A 17819-nucleotide genomic window follows, 5' to 3' on the forward strand; every position below is an offset into this window, starting at 1 on the left:
AACAGTAAGATATCGGTTACCTTTAATATATTTGTGAAGAAATACTGGTGATAGCATTTTAAACATATCAATGACTCAGAAAGATCATAACTGTTTTTTGAGTATCTGCTGACCTAATTGGTGAAAGGAGCCTGGTTTACCAGGAGAGGGTGTTGGGTGGGGGAAGGGAAGGAAGAAAAGAAAAGGGAGGGAGACTGGAGGGGAACCAAAGCCCAGGATTTGTTGCTCCCAAATAATTGTGGAGGCTAGAGGCTGATAAAAAAAATTTCACTTCCACGGCTGAAAGTCTTTTTTGTAAGTACGGTTTTATTAACCAAAATGCTCACCGAAAGCAAGTCCCGACTTGAGGCATGGAGTCTAAACCACCAGCAGCATGGTAGAAAAGACAATATGCCCATTGTCCCAGAGTATTGCAAGCTCTTTATACATCAAATCGGGGGGGGGGGGGGCGGCAGGAGGGGTGGAGGGTACAAATAGTTAATCTAAGATAAATTTACATGGCCTATAGGCAAAGGGTTGAGAGAAGGAGGAGGCCAGCTCTGGGATAGGAGCAGAATTTGAATGCAGAAAGACCTGCTCCTGGAGACTGGCTGTGAGCAGTGGTCCAGAAAGCCCACGTGTAAATAAGCAGAGGTGCCTGGAGTTAGATGTATCTTTCTGCTTTCTGATATAACAGGTTATTGTTTTCTACTGGTTTATGCTTTAAAGGAAAATCAACAATAAAAAAAGTGCTTGCCTTCTATGATTGCAAAATCTTGATTCCTAATTATTATATAAAACAACAATTAAAAAGTGCTTGCCTTGTAGTATTATAAAATCTTGATTCCAAATTATTATATACTGGAGGCCCAATGCTCGAAATTTGTGCAAGAGTAGCCCTTCCTTTCCCTGGCTGCTGGCACCAGCTTCCCTTTGACCCCCGGAACCTGGGCTTCCAGGAAGGTCATCCAGAAGGACGACAGAAGGATGTCGGAAGGACAGCCAGTCCAATTATCGCATTATGCTTTATTATTATAGATTAGGACCCACAGAAAGGGAAGTATTTTTAGAGAAAAGTACTGGCGCGACGTTTGAAGCAAAACTAGGGGGAATGGAACTGCTTAAAGGTGACCTACATAAAGAAAACAACCTAAGTAGCAAGCTGGAAGTACACTGTATTTTTAAAATATTTCTTAAATAACATGTTTTTAGGGTCACTGGTTAATAAATTGCATACATTTCAAGTGCCCAATTTTACATAATACATCATCTGTATATAGCATTGTGTGCTCACCACCCCAAGTCAAGTATCCTGTGTTTGAAGCAGCATTTCTCTGCTGCTTTGTGATCTTTCTTCCAAATGTTTTAGTCTCCCATTGGTCGAAAATTCTGCAAAGTCTCCTGCATCAAGAGTATCTGACTTTATCCATTCTTGTAGGATGTGCAATATACACACAAGGGCTATCAGAATCCCTTCTCCTGATCCTCAGTCCCGGGAGTGGGATTGCAGCAGTTCATCCCTGGAACAGGCGTTTCGGGGCCTTGGGAGAGCAGGCCCAGGAGGTAGAGCTTGGAGCAGTGAGCTGGGGAAGCGCTCCCACAGGTTGAAGTTCAGCTTGATGCAGGGCCCAGGCAGGCGTCCCTCTGGACTAGGCGTGGGGGTCTGAGGCCATCGCTGTCTGATGGGGTCCTGCGGGTGGGTGCCTAACCCCTTTCCAGCGACCTAGCTGGCTGCAGGAATCATCCAGGGATTCAGGAACGCGGAGGTCTCATCCTACTCCTGGTGGTGGGGCTCTTCTGGGACTGTGATCTGTGGGGCAAATGCGCAGAAGAATCCCTGCTGGATGGCGACACCCCCCCCCCCTCCACCCGCCTTGCGCCCAGGAGAGAGCTGGGTTCAAGGCTGACAAAGGGCCGGTGCGCCCCAGCTCCTGAGCCCAAGAGCGCCTCGGGGACCAGCACCAGGGTGTGCCCTCCCAGAGACAGTTGCTGCAGGACCCATGTGGGCTCGGGCTCCAGCACCAGGTGGACTCCGCCATCCAGAGGCAGCTGCAGGGCACAGCCTGCAGCCAGGACCAGCATGGAGGTGAGCGCAACAGTGGCGTGGGGTCCCGCTGGGCCTTGCAGGTTGGGCGCAATCCAGTCTTCATTTCATTTTTTATTTCTCCTTTAGGGCCTTGTATATCTTTTTTTAAAAAATTGGTTTCAAAGAGGAAGGGAGAGAAAGAGAGAGAGATAGAGAGAGAGAGAGAGAGAGAAACTTTAATGATAAGCCAGAATCATTCATTGGCTGCCTCCTGCACACCCCACACGGGATCAAGCCCCCAATTCGGTATGTGCCATGACTGGAATTGAACCCAGGACCCTTCCACTGAGCCAAACTTGCTAGGGCAAGTTTTTGTTTTGAAAATGGGACCTGGACAAAGTCAGATGACTAACCAGGCCCCTCCTCCCTAGATCCCATTGGATGAGCAATGAGAAGATTACTATGGCCCCGGTATAAAGCCAGGCCCAAGAGGATGTGGGCTGCATTTGAAAGCCAGCTCTCAAGCAGATACTGTCTCTCTGGATCCTGCAGGACCTTCACTTGGAATTGGGATTTTGATTTCTGCTATTTGTGCTTGTGAGCAAAAGAGCTATTTTCCTATTACAAGTTTAACGAACTGACTATAGTTTTATATTATTTATGATTGAGATGTATTATTGGGTTAGGGTTACTGAATCTGAGTTACTGCCTCACAGATACACCAAAGCTTAAAAAAACAAAAGAAAGAAAGAAAGAAACAAACAAACAAAAAAAACAAGAGAGAAGACATTACTCCCTCATTCTCAGGAATCTAAAACATCCCTGAGAACTCGGGAATCCTCTGCTTACATTGCAGACATGGTGTCTAATTAGCCAAGTGGGACAATCATGACCTTCCACCCAACCATGGAAGAATTTAAAGATTTCAACAAATATATTGGTTACATGGAGTCCCAAGGTGCCCACCGAGCTGGCCTGGCGAAGGTCATTCCACCCAAGGAATGGAAAGCCAGACAGACCTATGATGATGTCAGTGACATGGTGATAGCCACTCCCCTCCAGCAGGTGGCGTCTGGGCGAGCAGGTGTGTTCATTCAATACCACAGAAAGAAGAGGGCCATGACAGTGGGCGAGTATCGCCTGTTGGCAAACAGTGCACAGTATCAGACTCCACCACACTTGGACTTTGAGGATCTGGAGCGGAAATACTGGAAAACGCGCCTGTACGACTCGCCCATATATGGCGCTGACATCAGTGGCTCCTTGTTTGATGCCAACACTAAACAATGGAACCTTGGCCACCTGGGAACCGTCCAGGACCTGCTGGAGCAGGAGTGTGGGGTTGTCATCGAAGGCGTCAACACCCCCTACCTGTACTTTGGCATGTGGAAGACCACCTTCGCTTGGCACACGGAGGACATGGACCTTTACAGCATCAACTACCTGCACTTCGGGGAGCCCAAAACGTGGTACGCGGTGCCCCCAGAGCACGGCCAGCGCCTGGAGCGCCTGGCCAGGGACCTTTTCCCGGGCAGCTCTCGGGGCTGCGAGGCCTTCCTGCGGCACAAGGTGGCCCTCATCTCGCCCACTGTCCTCAAGGAGAACGGGGTCCCGTTCAGTCGCATCACTCAGGAGGCTGGAGAGTTCATGGTGACCTTTCCCTATGGCTACCACGCTGGCTTCAACTGTGCGGAGGCCATCAACTTTGCCACCCCGCGATGGGTCGACTATGGCAAAGTGGCCTCTCAGTGCAGCTGCGGGGAGGCCCGGGCCAGCTTTCCCATGGACGTGTTCGTGCGCCTCCTGCAGCCCGAGCGCTATGAGCTGTGGAAAGGAGGGCAGGACCAGACTGTTGTGGACCACATGGAGCCCAAGGCCCTGGGCAGCGAGGAGCTGAGTGTCTGGAGGGAGGGCGGGGCGGCCTGGAGATCTGCGCTGGGCCTGAGGCACCTGCAGCCCCGTCGGGCCACGCACACCCCTCGATCAGTGGACACAGGCTGTGGGTATGGTCGCCGCCATACCCTTGTGCGCCAGCCATGCCTTTACCCCTCACTAGGCCAGGGTTCTGCCTCTGCTGCCCAGCCCGCTGCTGCCGCGGCCCTCTGCTCCTCAAAGCCCGACCCATCCTCACAGCCAACCTCCGGCCCATCTGCCCAGGATCTCCAGCCAACTGGCACACGTGGTCCTGAGAGTGGTCATCGCCCTAGGGAACAGGGACTCAAGGGTGGATTGTTCAGGCCCCGGCTAAGAGGCAACGCCTAGTGGGCGCAGTGCGCACAGCTCCGGATCCCAAAGCCCAGCCTGTGCCTGAGGACAAACCCTCCATGGACAGCCCAGCACCACTGAGCCCTGGTGGCCAGCATCCTATGTGGGCTTCTGGGTGCTGTTGTGCCCCTGACCTTCAGCCCTTGGGGCCCCCATTGGATCCTGATGCACCGATGCACCCTGGCCCGTGCCTGCTCTCTCTGGACAATATTCCAGTCAATTTCCCTGACAATGTCCCACTAACTCCTCGCTGTGTCACTGGGACTCTGAGGTCCTTCCCCACAGAAACTGCTGGAAACCCCAGGGCCCCTGCGAGCCTCTCTGAGCTTGTAAGGATGGACCACTCTCATGCCTCCATGGTCCAGGTCCCCGCCACAGTTGCCAAAATTTCCTGGGCCCCTGACTGTCAATCCCTGGAGCTAAAGCTAGAGGCAGCTACCTCTCTGGAGTCCTGGGACACATTCCCTGCCAATGGGCAGTCTTCCATCTTTGAGCCTATCACTGATGAAGATTTAGCCAAATATGGCTGTATCTGACCCTCAAACCTGGGAACACAGCACCTCCCAGCCAAGCAGCAATCTGGGCTGGCCCTGTCCACAGTCAAGATGCTTTTTCTCCTAGAAAAGACGCATTTATTAAGTTGCCAGATGTTTCTACTACTATGACAAGCATGGCTTCTATTTGTTAGACAAACACACCTCCCCATTGGGCAGCTGCCCTGGAATGCTGTGGTACCTCTCAGGCATTCTCAGCCCACTCCTAGATGCCATGGACACGGCTGGTTTTGATATCACCTTCAGGATCCCTCCCTGCCATAGTGTGCCTTGATAAGAACATTCTCAGGTGTTCTAAACTAAATTACAGCAGGAGATGATAGATAGATAGATGATAGATAGATAGATAGATAGATAGATAGATAGATAGATAGAACTGTTAGTCTCTTAATGATGGCTTGGAGCCAACTACCAAAGGAGAGCTCACATTCCTGTGGCTGTCTTTGGAAGTGTGTATTAGTTTCCAGATGACTCATTCTGCAGATTCCTAAGACCCTGGTTCCCACTGGACCCTGGTTCCCACTGGACATGCTGCAGCCACAACTGAGCCCAGCAGCTTCTCTTACTCGGCAGCTCTGACACACCTACACACGGCTCAGGCCTCTGCTCAGGCTGGAACTAGAACTTTACCCAATGAGTCTGTCAGCCAGTACTGCCTTGAGAATGTTTGTAATTTGTTAAATAATATGTTTGTATGGATTTTATACAGAGAGAACAGGAGAGGGATAGAGAGATAGACACATCTAACTCCAGGAGCCTCCGCTTATTTTCATGTGGGCTTTCTGGACCACTGCCCACAGCCAGTCTCCAGGAACACGCCTTTCTTCAAAAAATAAATAGCGGAACTAGCCTGGCAGGTGTAGTTTTATGGTTGAGTCTCTAGCCATGAACCAGATGGACTTGGTTTGAATCTTGGTTAGGGCATATGCCAGAGTTTCAGGCTAGCCAGTGGTCAGCTAACTCATTAGTCAACAGAGTCAAATATCAACAGTACAACAATTGAAATTTCTTGTGAGAGCCGAATTGTTTTGAAGTTAAACTATATACATAAGTACATTGTTATTAACTTAATTATGGTACGTCTAAGGTTAGGAGAGCCACACTCATGGGTCCTAGGTGCCACATGTAGCTCGGGAGCCGCATTTTGCCGACCACGACGGGGCTTGTAGGAGGCAGCCAATCAGTTATTATCTGTCAACATTGATGTTACTCTCTCTCTCCTTCTGCCCTTGCTCTCTCTGAAAACAATAGCAAAATATATTTATCAAAATAAATAAATATAGTAACTAAGTTATTATAACTAAGTTTTGCTGGGTACCATGGTAACTTCTCAATTTCCCCGCCCCAAACCCAGTCTTCAAAGGTAAGGCAAATCCCCTAGAATCTGAAGATTATATGTAAGTGGAAAAGATAAATGCAAGCACAGAGAAATAAAAAACTCATAAAAGCTCAAATGAGGAAGAGGGATCTGCTGTGTACACCTAAAGAAGAATATGAGAAGCAGATGACTGAACCTGAGAACCCTTCCCCCTCATCATTCCCCAGAAAAAGGCCCCAGGAGAACATTGACTAAAGAGGATGAAAAAGGCTTGAATCCCTGATATGGTTAACAATGAGCCCCGCAATAAGGAGCAAATAGCTACTCCTCTGCCATGTGCAAGCTCGAAAACTTTGGACTGACCCTTCGTGTGTGGCTCAGCCATTTAGCATGGGCCCTGGGAATAAAAGGTCATAGGTTCAGTCCCTGTCAGCACACATGCCTGTGTTGTGGGCTCCATCCCCAAGTGGCACAAAATCAATGATTCCCTCTCATCATCAATGTTTCCATCTCCCTCTCCCTTCTTCTCTGAAATCAATAAAAATATATTAAAGAACAACAGAATTTCTGCTGTTATCACATATATTCAACACTATGATGGATTGCTATTCAATGCAATTAGACACGTGAAAGAAATAAATCTAACAGGAAAGAGGAAAGAAAGCTATAATAATGTATATTATTAGCTCATCAGGATCACATGATCAGAAAATTTCCTGAAATCTATAATTAATGAAGTTAGGAAGAAATGAGATCAGTGGATTTCCTCTAAACAATGAAAAATAGTAAAAGAAATTCACAAGGCATCTTGTATGATCAAAAACTGCAAAACCTAAAAATAAATCTCATAAAAGTAATACAATTCTGTGTGTATAAACTATTAAATGCTACTGAAAGAAACGAAAGAAAGAACCTTAAGTCCTGTAAGTGTGAATGTCCCATATTCACGGATTGAAAGACATAATATGCTAACTATGCCCAATGTCACCAAACAGACCAATACCATAAATATGATTCAATAACTTAAAAAAAGTGTGTGCATATACATGTGTATGTAATTGAGAAGTTGGTTTTTAAATGAGTGTGTGACTAGGACCCTTAGAAGATGTTTTAGTCAATAAAGGAGAGACAGACCTCACTAAAATGAATTAGTATTGTAGGCAATATCACCTCAATTACTTTCATATCTACATAGCACAATTATAACTGCTTCCATATTGTGGGGGAGAATATTTGTGTAAAAGAAGAGATAAACTGTTGTAGGAACAGGGTATAAAGGTCTGTCTAAGAAGATCTATCTCAGCTTTTCTTTCCTTCAAGCAGTGACCTTGAGTTCATGTAAGATATGGTAACCCAGGCAGCTGCAGTGGATTTAGAATCTCATTAATCACAATTTCATTCTTTACTCATCACCTAGAACCTAAAAGTATTGATAGATTTAAAAGGCTTTTAGGAGGTGATTTGCTTATGAGGCTGGAACCCTCAGAAACAGGATTAGTGCCCTTAAGAAGGAGACTTCAGAAAGCTCCCTAACCTCTACTAATTGGTAAAACTGAAGGAGAAGCCAGCTGTGTATAAAACAGGAAATAGGCCTTCCCCAGAAACTAAATCAGCCACAATATTGACCTTGGACTGTTCAGGTGCCAGAACTATGAGGAATACAATGATGTTGTTTATAAGCCACCCAGTCTACAGTCTTTTTGCTATAGAAGTAAAAATAGGCTAAGACAATGTCCTTGGTAGCCATCCATATATCTTCTTTAGTGAAGTGCCTACTCAAGTCCTCTAAATTGTACAATGATCATTGGATTTTTGGACTTATTTTGAACTGTAAGTGTTCTTTGGATACAAATCCTTTAAGATACATATGCATTTAAAATATTTTTCTTTCTATTTATGGGTTATATTTCTGTTTTATTAAAACATTTAGAAAGTGAACCAAAGCCCTAGGAAGTGTGGGGATTTTGTGGAGGGAATAGATTTCAGCTTGTCTATCCAGGCATGCCACCTCCACACACACATAAACATATGCATGTACACACAGCAGCTCTACTGGGGCTGAAATGCCATATTCCTGTCCTGGTTGCTGCAGAATGGAGGAGCCAGGGAGAAAGCAACCTGTCAGGGTGTTGGCTTACTATGACCTGATTTGTGGTCCAGAATTTCAGCATTGACAACTGCCACCCATCTCATCTATACTGAGCGTTCTGCCACCTCCACCTGAGCATGGCCAGCCCACCTGGAGGTTACTGAAGAGATGTTAGGGGGGCTGGGACTCTCTGTGCCTGGAGAGATATGATGTTAGGGGGGCTGGGACTATCTGTGCCTGGAGAGTTATGATGGTTGTTGGTGGTATTTGCATATAGGATGTCAATAATCTTTCAGTTTAAAAAGGCTAATCTGTCTTTCTGTTATTATTTCGTTATTGCGGATTAGAGTTACCTAAATACAGAAAGCCCAGAATAAGGTACAAACCCCAAAACTCTAAGATACCTCAGGTCTGTTCTTTCCATTTTCTCTACCTGTGTCTTCATTCTTTTATTCTCCTACACATCTTTATTTCCCTTTCCTTTACATATTTTACTCCCATAGCATGCTTCTGTGTAGCAGTTTGGATGCATAATGTAAATGTAACTTCACTAACCATCTTTAATTGTATGATGTGATAAGCTTTGAATAGTGTAGAGTTGTATTGAAAGCAAATTCCAAACTGTAGCTTATATGTTAGGCGACACAAGAAAAGAAATGAGTATCATTGAAAATGAGCATATTTTTGAAATTATACCAAAGCTTCATATTTGACCAGGAAAACAATGTTTTTTACAGAGTTAGATCAAATTAAAAGGTCTTTTGAGCTGACTTCCCACATCTTAGATATTGCTGTTAACTGATAGCAATTTTGTGTCTATATGTATCAATCTGGGGAAATAATGCTCTTAGAGGTCCCTGGAATCAATAAGGTAGGAAACCATAAATGAAATAATATTTGGGAACACAGTGAAAGGATACAGTTCCATGATACTGACCCAAAAATATAGCTTTCCTGTCCAGAGATTTCTTAATGTTATGGAAAATGGTGAAGAACTGGTCAAAAGAATGTTCTCTTTCATACCACAAATGTAACATACTCAGACCTCTAGATCCCAGGATTGCCTACCCTGTCCAAAATCTAATCCCCTCTCCCAAAAAGGTAATCATATGCTGGTGATTAATATGCCCAGTTTCTAATGATCACTTCTTCAAATTCATATGAATAAAATCACAATGTATACACTTTGGTGTGTACTTTCATTTGTTTAAAAGTATGTTGGTGAGCCCAGCCAGAGTGACTTAGTGGTTGAGTGTCGACCTATAAACCAGCAGGTCACAGTTCAATTCTCAGGCATGGCACATACCCAGGGTGCAGGTTTGAACCTCAGTCAGAGGAATTACTAGTAGGAGGAAGCCAATCAATACTTCCCTCTCAACATTGATGCTTCTCTCTCTCTCTCCCTCTCCTTTCCTCTCTGAAATTATATATATATATACACATATTTAAAATTAAAAAATTAAAGAAAAGTATTTTGGTGAGATTTATGCACTCCTCTGTGTGTAGCAATTGTTTTTATTAATTTGTGTCAGGGTATTGCACTATATGATTGTACCACAACTTGGTCATTCTACTGGAGAGATGTCTAATCGGTCCTTCAGCCCATTCCTGTTGGATAGTTTCTTTACCTTTTGTGGTCTTGTATGAGGACTTTATATAATTTGGATATTAACCCCGTATCAGAGGTAACATTGGCAAATATTTTCTCCCCTACAGAGGGGTCCTTTTTCATTTTGATCATGATTCTTTTGCTGTGCAGAAGCTTTTTATTTTGATCTAGTTCCATTTGTCTATTTTCTCCTTCATTTCTGTTGCCCAATTACTAAGATTTGGAAACAGCCCAAGTGGCCATCCATAGGCAAATGGATAAAAAAAGCTGTGGGACATTTACACAATGGAATACTACACAGCTGAAAAGAGGGGTTTCTGAAACTTTGGGGCAGCATGAATGCACCTGAAGAATATCATGCTACATGAAATCAGGCAACTTCTTGCATTTAATTGTACTTTTTCAGACACCCCTGTCATCTCTTATTATACTTCCTGATGACAGTTTAGAAATAGAGCAAAATCCAGAGAACATATCCTATGCCGTGCATCATGCGTGCAGATTTTAACAAACTGAGTAAAGGGCAAACCAAAACCTATGTTTTGAATGTTTTCATCATATTTAAAAATATAGTGAATGGGTTTTCATGGCATAAAAGAAAACCAAAAACAAAAAAAGGGTAATATGTTTGTCTTAACTGATAGTGTATTAGGAAAAAGCCTTTCTTAGATACTGGTGTTCCCCAGCATGTAGAGTGATTCCTAATCTATTTCTAGTCAAAAGTGACTAAAGGAAGAGTTAGGCCTGAGATGGAGAGGGAAGGAGCAGGAAGAAATTTTACATATAAGGAACTTTGAGCTACTTTTATAAAGGTCACACTTTCACCTTCATAATCCAGGAATGCCCCTACTCAGCCAATAGGTTAGGTCACATATTGCAGTACAAGTGAGGAGGTGGCAAAGACATTGTAGTGGATGTGGGTTTTAGCACAGCCAAGAAGAGGCCCTTCTGGACCCTCCTATTCCTCTCTTTCCAATCATGACTACAGACTCCAGCAGCCCGATTCCAATGTCTCCCACTTGTATCTCGCAGTCTTGTCTCCCAGAGGTAGAAGTCTCAGCATCCCAGTCATGAAAACACTCAGATCCAGGAGAGACATTTGCACCTTCGGGACCACATCCCACACAAAGGCTGATCAAACCTCCAGGAAGGAAGACAAGTCTATTAGTTCTTCCCGGCTGCAAAGTGAGAGTCACTGCAAAAAGAAAAAGAAATCATGTGGACACCTTGCAAATAAAGTCCTGAGGCAAAAGTTGGTCTTTTAAGATGTTACTTTATTGTGAGCTACAACAACACGAGCAGTTTGGGTTGTCACATCTAGTGAAGTGCAGAGATGAGCACAACATCTGCAGAACAAGCAAATCCCTAAAGACAGACATTTGAGCATTTGTCTAAATTTAAATGTTTATGGCCCAATGTAGGAGTTATCTCACCCTGGTCAGTGTCTCAGTGTTTACAGCTTTGGCTCAGACCTGAAGGGTCAGGGGTTTGATTCCACTCAAGGCTGCATATCTGAGTTGCAGTTTCCATCCCTTGCAATGCATCTGTCTGGGCCTTGCATCTCTTTCTCTTTCTCAGAGTCTCAGTCTTTCCTTCCCTCCTTTGCACTCGCTCTAAAATCTATGGAAGAAAATATGCTCAGCCTGGCCAGTGCTGCTCAGTCGGTGTGTGTCAGTCTATGACCCAGGAGGTCAAGGATCCATTGGTGGTCAGGGTAGATGCCTTGGTTGTGGGTTTGATCGCCAGTAGGGTGCATGCAGGAATCAGCTTACGGAAGATTCACTCTCATCGCTGATGTTTCTCCCTCTCTCCCCACCACTTCTTCTCTGAAATCAGTAAAGATACATTTGAAAATAAGATTTCTTTAAGGAAAATAATAAATCTAAAAATCTTGGGCGGAGATGCAGACTGCCCCTGACAGCAGATGAAAACTCCACAGATTGTGCTGTCTACCAGGTGCTCAATGGCAGCAACAGTGGCTGCGGCTTCTGGAAAATCAAAGGAGGCTTACAACAGGCAGGATCTCAGGACTGCTTTGGGCGCTTGCGTGGGGGTCCCAGACAGGCGCCCTGTGCTGAAGCCAGAGAGCGGTACATCTCAGCCACCAAGTGGGGATGGGACGCCACCATTGCCTGCCACCCTTCGGTCTCCAAGACACCCTCAGCATGAGAGTGGATGAAATGCACTGCCTGAGTTTTCAGTTGATGTGCGCTGTGGAGGTCAGCCAAGGTGAGCATTTCTGCAGCATTCTCCTCAGAGAGCTGTCTGCTGAGGGCTTCCTCACACATGACCTTCAAACGCTCCAGGGCATACTTGTCAGCAGCTGCCAGCAAACCATCAGCCATTTTGTCGAGGTTCGGAGCCTTCCCCGTGTAAATGAAGCACATCATTTCCTTAAAAACTCCAGGCTCCATGTCAATGATTTCAACCCGATTCTTTTTGGTCTCCTCCATTGCGTGTGCAAACATGGCCCTAAACACTGGAGAACGAGCTGCTACGATTGCTTTGTGAGCCTGGAATTCCTGGCCAGCAACACAAAAACAGCAGTCTGTGAACCAGGAATTTTCCCAAAGTCCTCCTAGCTCATGGGCCAGCTGGCAGTCAGGCACCTTCACCATCTTCGTGGTATTCTGGCCAGAAATGGTGACGGAATCTGGCACCACACTCACCTCACAGAGGAGGGTCAGCTTGTCATCAGGGAGAAGACTATTGCCTTCATCCAAGAGAACATCTCTCCGGATGAATTTCTTGAATCCCCAGTCTTTGCCTTGTACAAAGCTATATGCCCGGTGACTCTCCAAACATTTGATTTCTTCTCCCTTGTCATTCAGGATGGAGAGTTTGAATTTTGCCAAAAATATACGCTTTGGAGAAGTGACCAGAAAGAGGTAAAGTGACAGGTAATCTTTGCTGTGTGCATCTACCCCTTTTGGGTATACTCTCAAACACCATTTCAGTTGAGCAATGGCTTCTGATGAAAAGGTTGAACTTTGAATGACTTCACCCACTTCCTGCGGGCAAAAGCTAAAGTTACTGATGGTCCACCTGTGGGAGAATTTCACTACCTTGATCTCAGTGTGGCACCAGATCTCAGCTGCAGGGCCACTCGACATTTCTGCTGGAGGTGGCGGACTTGGAACCGTTGACATTGCAAGTTTGAAAGTTAAACAAGATTTCCAAAGTCAGAGGACAAAGATTTCTGTTCTCTTTTCACCCACGTTATGTCAGTAGTGGGAAGATGAAGTTGTCTTGTCTAACAGGAACTCTCTCAGAGCAGGGCCTACAGCTGCTGGTACCTGTCCTTCTGCATTCGCTTCATACTCTCTACAACATCCAGGCTTTGCTTCGGAAAATAAGTGTCTGAAAGTTGCACCAGAAGATAAATGCTGTTTTGCAGGCGTGGTTCAGTGCTTGAGCGACCAGGTCAGGGTAGGTGGCCACGTTGCAGGCTCGATGCCCAGTGTGTGGGGCTTGCAGGAGGCAGCAATTCAGCGATTCTCTTTCTTCATTGATGTTTCTATGTCTCTGTTCCTCTGCCTTTGCCTCTGAAATAAAAATAAAATAAATAAAACCTAAATGCTATCATAGTAGACAGATGCTCAACAATATCTAAGATTCATTGAAGAATATTTATTGAGTTTTTGGTAGGGTGCCAGCCATTTCTTAAAGTGATCCTCTAATCCCCAGGTGGGGAACGTCCTGCCTGAGGTCCATATAAGGCCCCCAAAATCATTTGGTCTGGCCCTCCCAAGGCATAGGGGTAATTTAAAGGTTTGACCAAATTGCAGCAGGCTAATTATCAATAATTTCATTTCATTTGTTATGGCCCTCAAATGATGTTATAAATATCCAAATGGCCCTTGGCAGAAAAAAGGTTCCTTACCCCTGTAATCTAATGTATTTACACTTGAATACAGTCTCAGGATTAAATACACAAATAAATACAAAACTAAAGCCCTGGCCAGTGTGGACCAGATGGGTGGAGCAACATCACCTGTACCAAATGCCCATGGGTTAGATTCCTGGTCAGGGCACAAGCCACGGCTCAGGTTTCATACACATTCAAGGTGCCTGATGGAGGCAATGGATTCCCCTTTGTCTTTCTCATCAATACCTCAATCTCTCTCCCTCTGTCTCCTTAATTCTCCCTGTAAATAATTTAAAACAAATAAAAACACAGGAATCTCTACACTAGGAAATGCTAAGATGCAGTTCATGGAAGCATGACTGGTTCATCGCTATGTCTGATAGTCTCTCATTATGACTAGTGCCACTTCTTGGGAAGCCTTACAGTGGTTGGGATCTATTTTAAAGTTTTCAAATATAGCCTGGAACTGAAGGTATTAAAGGAATAGCAAAGCGGACCTTTATGAGTTTTTTCTCATTGACACATTTTTTTTAGGTTAATGTGTATGTAGATTCTTACATGCATACATTATGTGAAACATTTTAGTTGGTTTATGATTTCCATAATTAGGGAAATCTCTTTTATGACCTAAAAAACATCTAGTGGCAATATGGTACTAAAATAAAAAATAATGAAATAACTTATTATACTAAATATCACTGTATTAAAGTGCTCCAATTCCAGATATTTGAAATATTGATGTCATTTCAATTAACTAGGAAACCTACTTCTCTACTTAGAGAAGATCCCAGTAATTGGAGAGGTAAATTGAAAATATTTGTAATAAGATAAAGTAGGCATTTTTTGACCTATTTACTCAAAAAAAATAAAAACATATTTATTCTAAATTCCATACTCACCAGAGTCTACTATGAGTGCTCCCACCTCGGTGAGTTCTGTGGATATCAGGGTCAGTAGGAATTCTCTTCACTCAACCAGAAGCTCCAACTTCAGTCAGTCTACTCTGGAGAAGTGATGTGTCCTCTGCCACAGATGGGCCTTTTATATGACTCCCCTTAGGCCACACCCACTTGCTGAGATTGGCTAAAATCTAAAAAAGGAAGTGAACACCTTACATGGATTATACAGATTATAGTTTGATAGCTAATTAGGGTTACAACACATAGAAAACACCTGGGGGCTGACACCTTAACAGAATGTAAATATGTTTTCTGGTGAGAAACATGAAACTTTTCAATATGCAATTCAGTATTAACTGTAGTCACTACTTCATAGACGCTGTAGAAAATTATTTTTAAAAGAGGTGCCATTCTACCTGTGTTTTGTTGAAACCCATCACAAGTTAAGAAGTTATTGATGCCATATGAATTATTTTCCACATTATCAAATGTTTGGGAATTTAAGTCCTATTTTTAAAAATCTATGAAAATAATGTTGTGAGGAGTTTCCGAAGTGAAAATCTAAGTAACTCCACTTTTAAAATTTATGGAAACACAAATGTAAAAGCCATCAAAGACCACATATTCTAGAAAGAGGCGCAGCTGCTGCCCTCTAATTCAATGTACAGTATTGTAAACCAACGGAAGGGTCATTGACCTGCAAGATCCCAAAATTAATTAATTTTCAGAAAATTATCTCAAACAGTTATCAACTTGTTGCAAGTCACCCACGGAAGCTTATAGCAGAAGAAGTTTCCTTTTTTCAGCAAAAATCAATTTATTCTGTGGGCCGTGTGCCCTCCTGTAGTGTTGTTACCTACTGCTGTCCCGCACAGAAACTTCTCCAACACTCACTTGCACTGATATTTCCTAGATTTCTCATTCTGTCACAGAGCATTTTAACATTCTATAACCCAGGCCCTGTAATCTGGTTCTTACTTCAAATAATAAATAGACATCCCTAACCGGTTTGGCTCAGTGGATAGAGCGTTGGCCTGCGGACTCATGGGTCCCAGGTTTGATTCCGGTCAAGGGCATATCCCTTCCTCTCTGTAAAAAATCAATAAAATATATTTTACAAAAATCGTGCACCTATGGATGAAGACAGTGGGTGGGGAGTGAGGGGGGAGGGTAGGGCGGGAACTGGGAGGAGGGGAGTTATAGGAGGAAAAAAGAGGAACAAATGTAATAATCTGAACAATAAAGATTTAATTAAAAAATAAATAAATAAATAAATAAATAAATAAATAAAGCAACTAGTCTGGCTGGTGTGGTTGAATGGTTGAGTCTCTACCAATGAACCAGATGGACTTGGTTTGAATTTTGGTCAGTGCTTATGCCAGAGTTTCAGGATAGATTCCCTTAGGGGGCTTGTAGGAGGCAGCCAATCACTCATTATCTGTCAACATTGATGTTAGTCTCTCTCCGTCTGCCCTTCCTCTCTCTGAAATCAATCTAAAAAAATATTTATCAAAATACATAAATATAGTAACTAAGTTTTGCTATGTACCATAATACCTTCTCCATTCCCTTAGCCCAAACCCAATCTTCAAAGGTAAGGCAAAAGCCCTAGAATCTGCAGATTATAGTTTAGTGGAAATGATAAATGAATGCACAGAGAAATAAAAAATTCCCAAGGGCTCAAATAAGGAAGAGGGATCTGCTGTGTACAACTAAAGAAGAAAATGAAAAGCAGATGACTGAACTGAGGATCCTTCCCCCTCATCTTTCCCCAGAAAAAGGCCCCAGGAAAACTATGACAAAATAGGTATAAAGAGGCTTGAATCCCTGCTATGGCTAAGCATGAGAGGGGCAATAAGCAGGAAATAGCTACTCCGCTGCCATGTGCAAGCTCGAAAACATTGGACTAAGCCTTCTGATGGTGCTCAGCCATTTAGCATGGGCCCTGGGAATAAGAGGTCATAGGTTCATTCTCTGTCAGCACACATGCCTGGGTTGTGGGCTCCATCCCCAGTGGGCAGTGTGCAAGTGCAATAAAACCGAAGATTGCCTCTCATCATCGATGTTTCTATCTCCTCTTCCCTTCTCTGAAATCAATAAAAATTTATTAATAAACAACAGAATATCTGCTGTTACCACACATATTCAACACAATGATGGATTCCTATTCAATACAATTAGACACGTGAAAGAAATAACTCTAAGAGGAAAGAAAGCTATAATAATTTATATTATTAACTCAGCATGATTGCATAATTAGAAATTTTCCTGAAATCTATAATTTATGAAGTTAGGAAGAAACGAGATCAGTGAATTTCTTCTAAACAAACAAAAAAAAATGGAAAGGAAATTTACAATGCATGTTATATGCTCAGAAACTGAAATTCCTAAAATGAAATCTAATAAAAGTTATATAATTCTGTGTATATAAACTATAAAACACTATTGGAGAAAAACAACAACAGAGGAAAGAATTATGAGTCCTGTAAATGGAAATATCCCATATTCATGTGTTGAAAAACATAATGTTGTCACTATGTCCCATGTCACCAGACAGACCAATACCATTAATGGTTCAATAACTTAAAAAATGTATGTGCATATACATGTGTATGTAATGGGAAGTTGGTTTTTAAATGAGTCTGTGACTAGGACTCTTAAAAGGTGTTTTAGTCAATAAAGGAGGTACACACCTCACTAAAAAAAAATTAGTATTGTAGGCATTATCACCTCAATTACTTTCATATCTACATAGCACACATATAACAGCTTCCATATTATGGGGGGGAATATTTGTGTAAAAGAAGAGGTAAACTGTCATAGTCACAGGGTATAAAAGTCTGTCTAAGACAGCGGTTCTCAACCTGTGGGCCGTAAAAGCTTTGGGGGTCGACAGACCCTTTCACAGGGCCGCCTAAGACCATCAGAAAACACATATATAATTTCATATTGTTTTGTGATTAATCACTATGCTTTAATTATGTTCAATTTGTAGCAATGAAAATACATCCTGCATATCAGATATTTACATTATGCTTCATAACAGTAGCAAAATTACAGTTATGAAGTAGCAATTAAAATTTTTATGGTTGGAGGTCTCCACAACAAGACTAGCTGTACTGAAGGGTCACGGCATTAGGAAGGTTGAGAACCACTGGTCTAAGAAGATATATCTCAGCTTCCCCCCTCCCCCCGCAAGCAGTGACCTTGAG

General features: G+C 43.3%; 2 protein-coding genes and 1 pseudogene across 2 annotated transcripts; 1 reads left to right on the plus strand and 2 right to left on the minus strand.

Annotated features, from left to right (window-relative positions):
• Positions 1-1465: 1465 nt before the first annotated feature.
• LOC132241759 (proline-rich protein 23A-like) lies at positions 1466-2443 on the minus strand (annotated as a pseudogene).
• Positions 2444-2467: 24 nt separating this feature from the next.
• On the plus strand, positions 2468-10570 carry LOC132241760 (lysine-specific demethylase 4D-like). Its single transcript, XM_059710653.1, has 3 exons — positions 2468-2476; positions 2879-3951; positions 10534-10570. The coding sequence occupies exons 1-3, from the start codon at positions 2468-2470 to the stop codon at positions 10568-10570; spliced, it is 1119 nt and encodes a 372-aa protein (XP_059566636.1).
• Positions 10571-11864: 1294 nt separating this feature from the next.
• Positions 11865-13153, minus strand: LOC132240679 (speckle-type POZ protein-like). The gene has a single exon (XM_059708176.1). The coding sequence runs from the start codon at positions 12987-12989 to the stop codon at positions 11865-11867; it is 1125 nt and encodes a 374-aa protein (XP_059564159.1). The 5' UTR covers positions 12990-13153.
• Positions 13154-17819: the final 4666 nt, after the last annotated feature.

This window comes from Myotis daubentonii, chromosome 9, assembly GCF_963259705.1.
Source record: "Myotis daubentonii chromosome 9, mMyoDau2.1, whole genome shotgun sequence".
NCBI lineage: Eukaryota > Metazoa > Chordata > Mammalia > Chiroptera > Vespertilionidae > Myotis > Myotis daubentonii.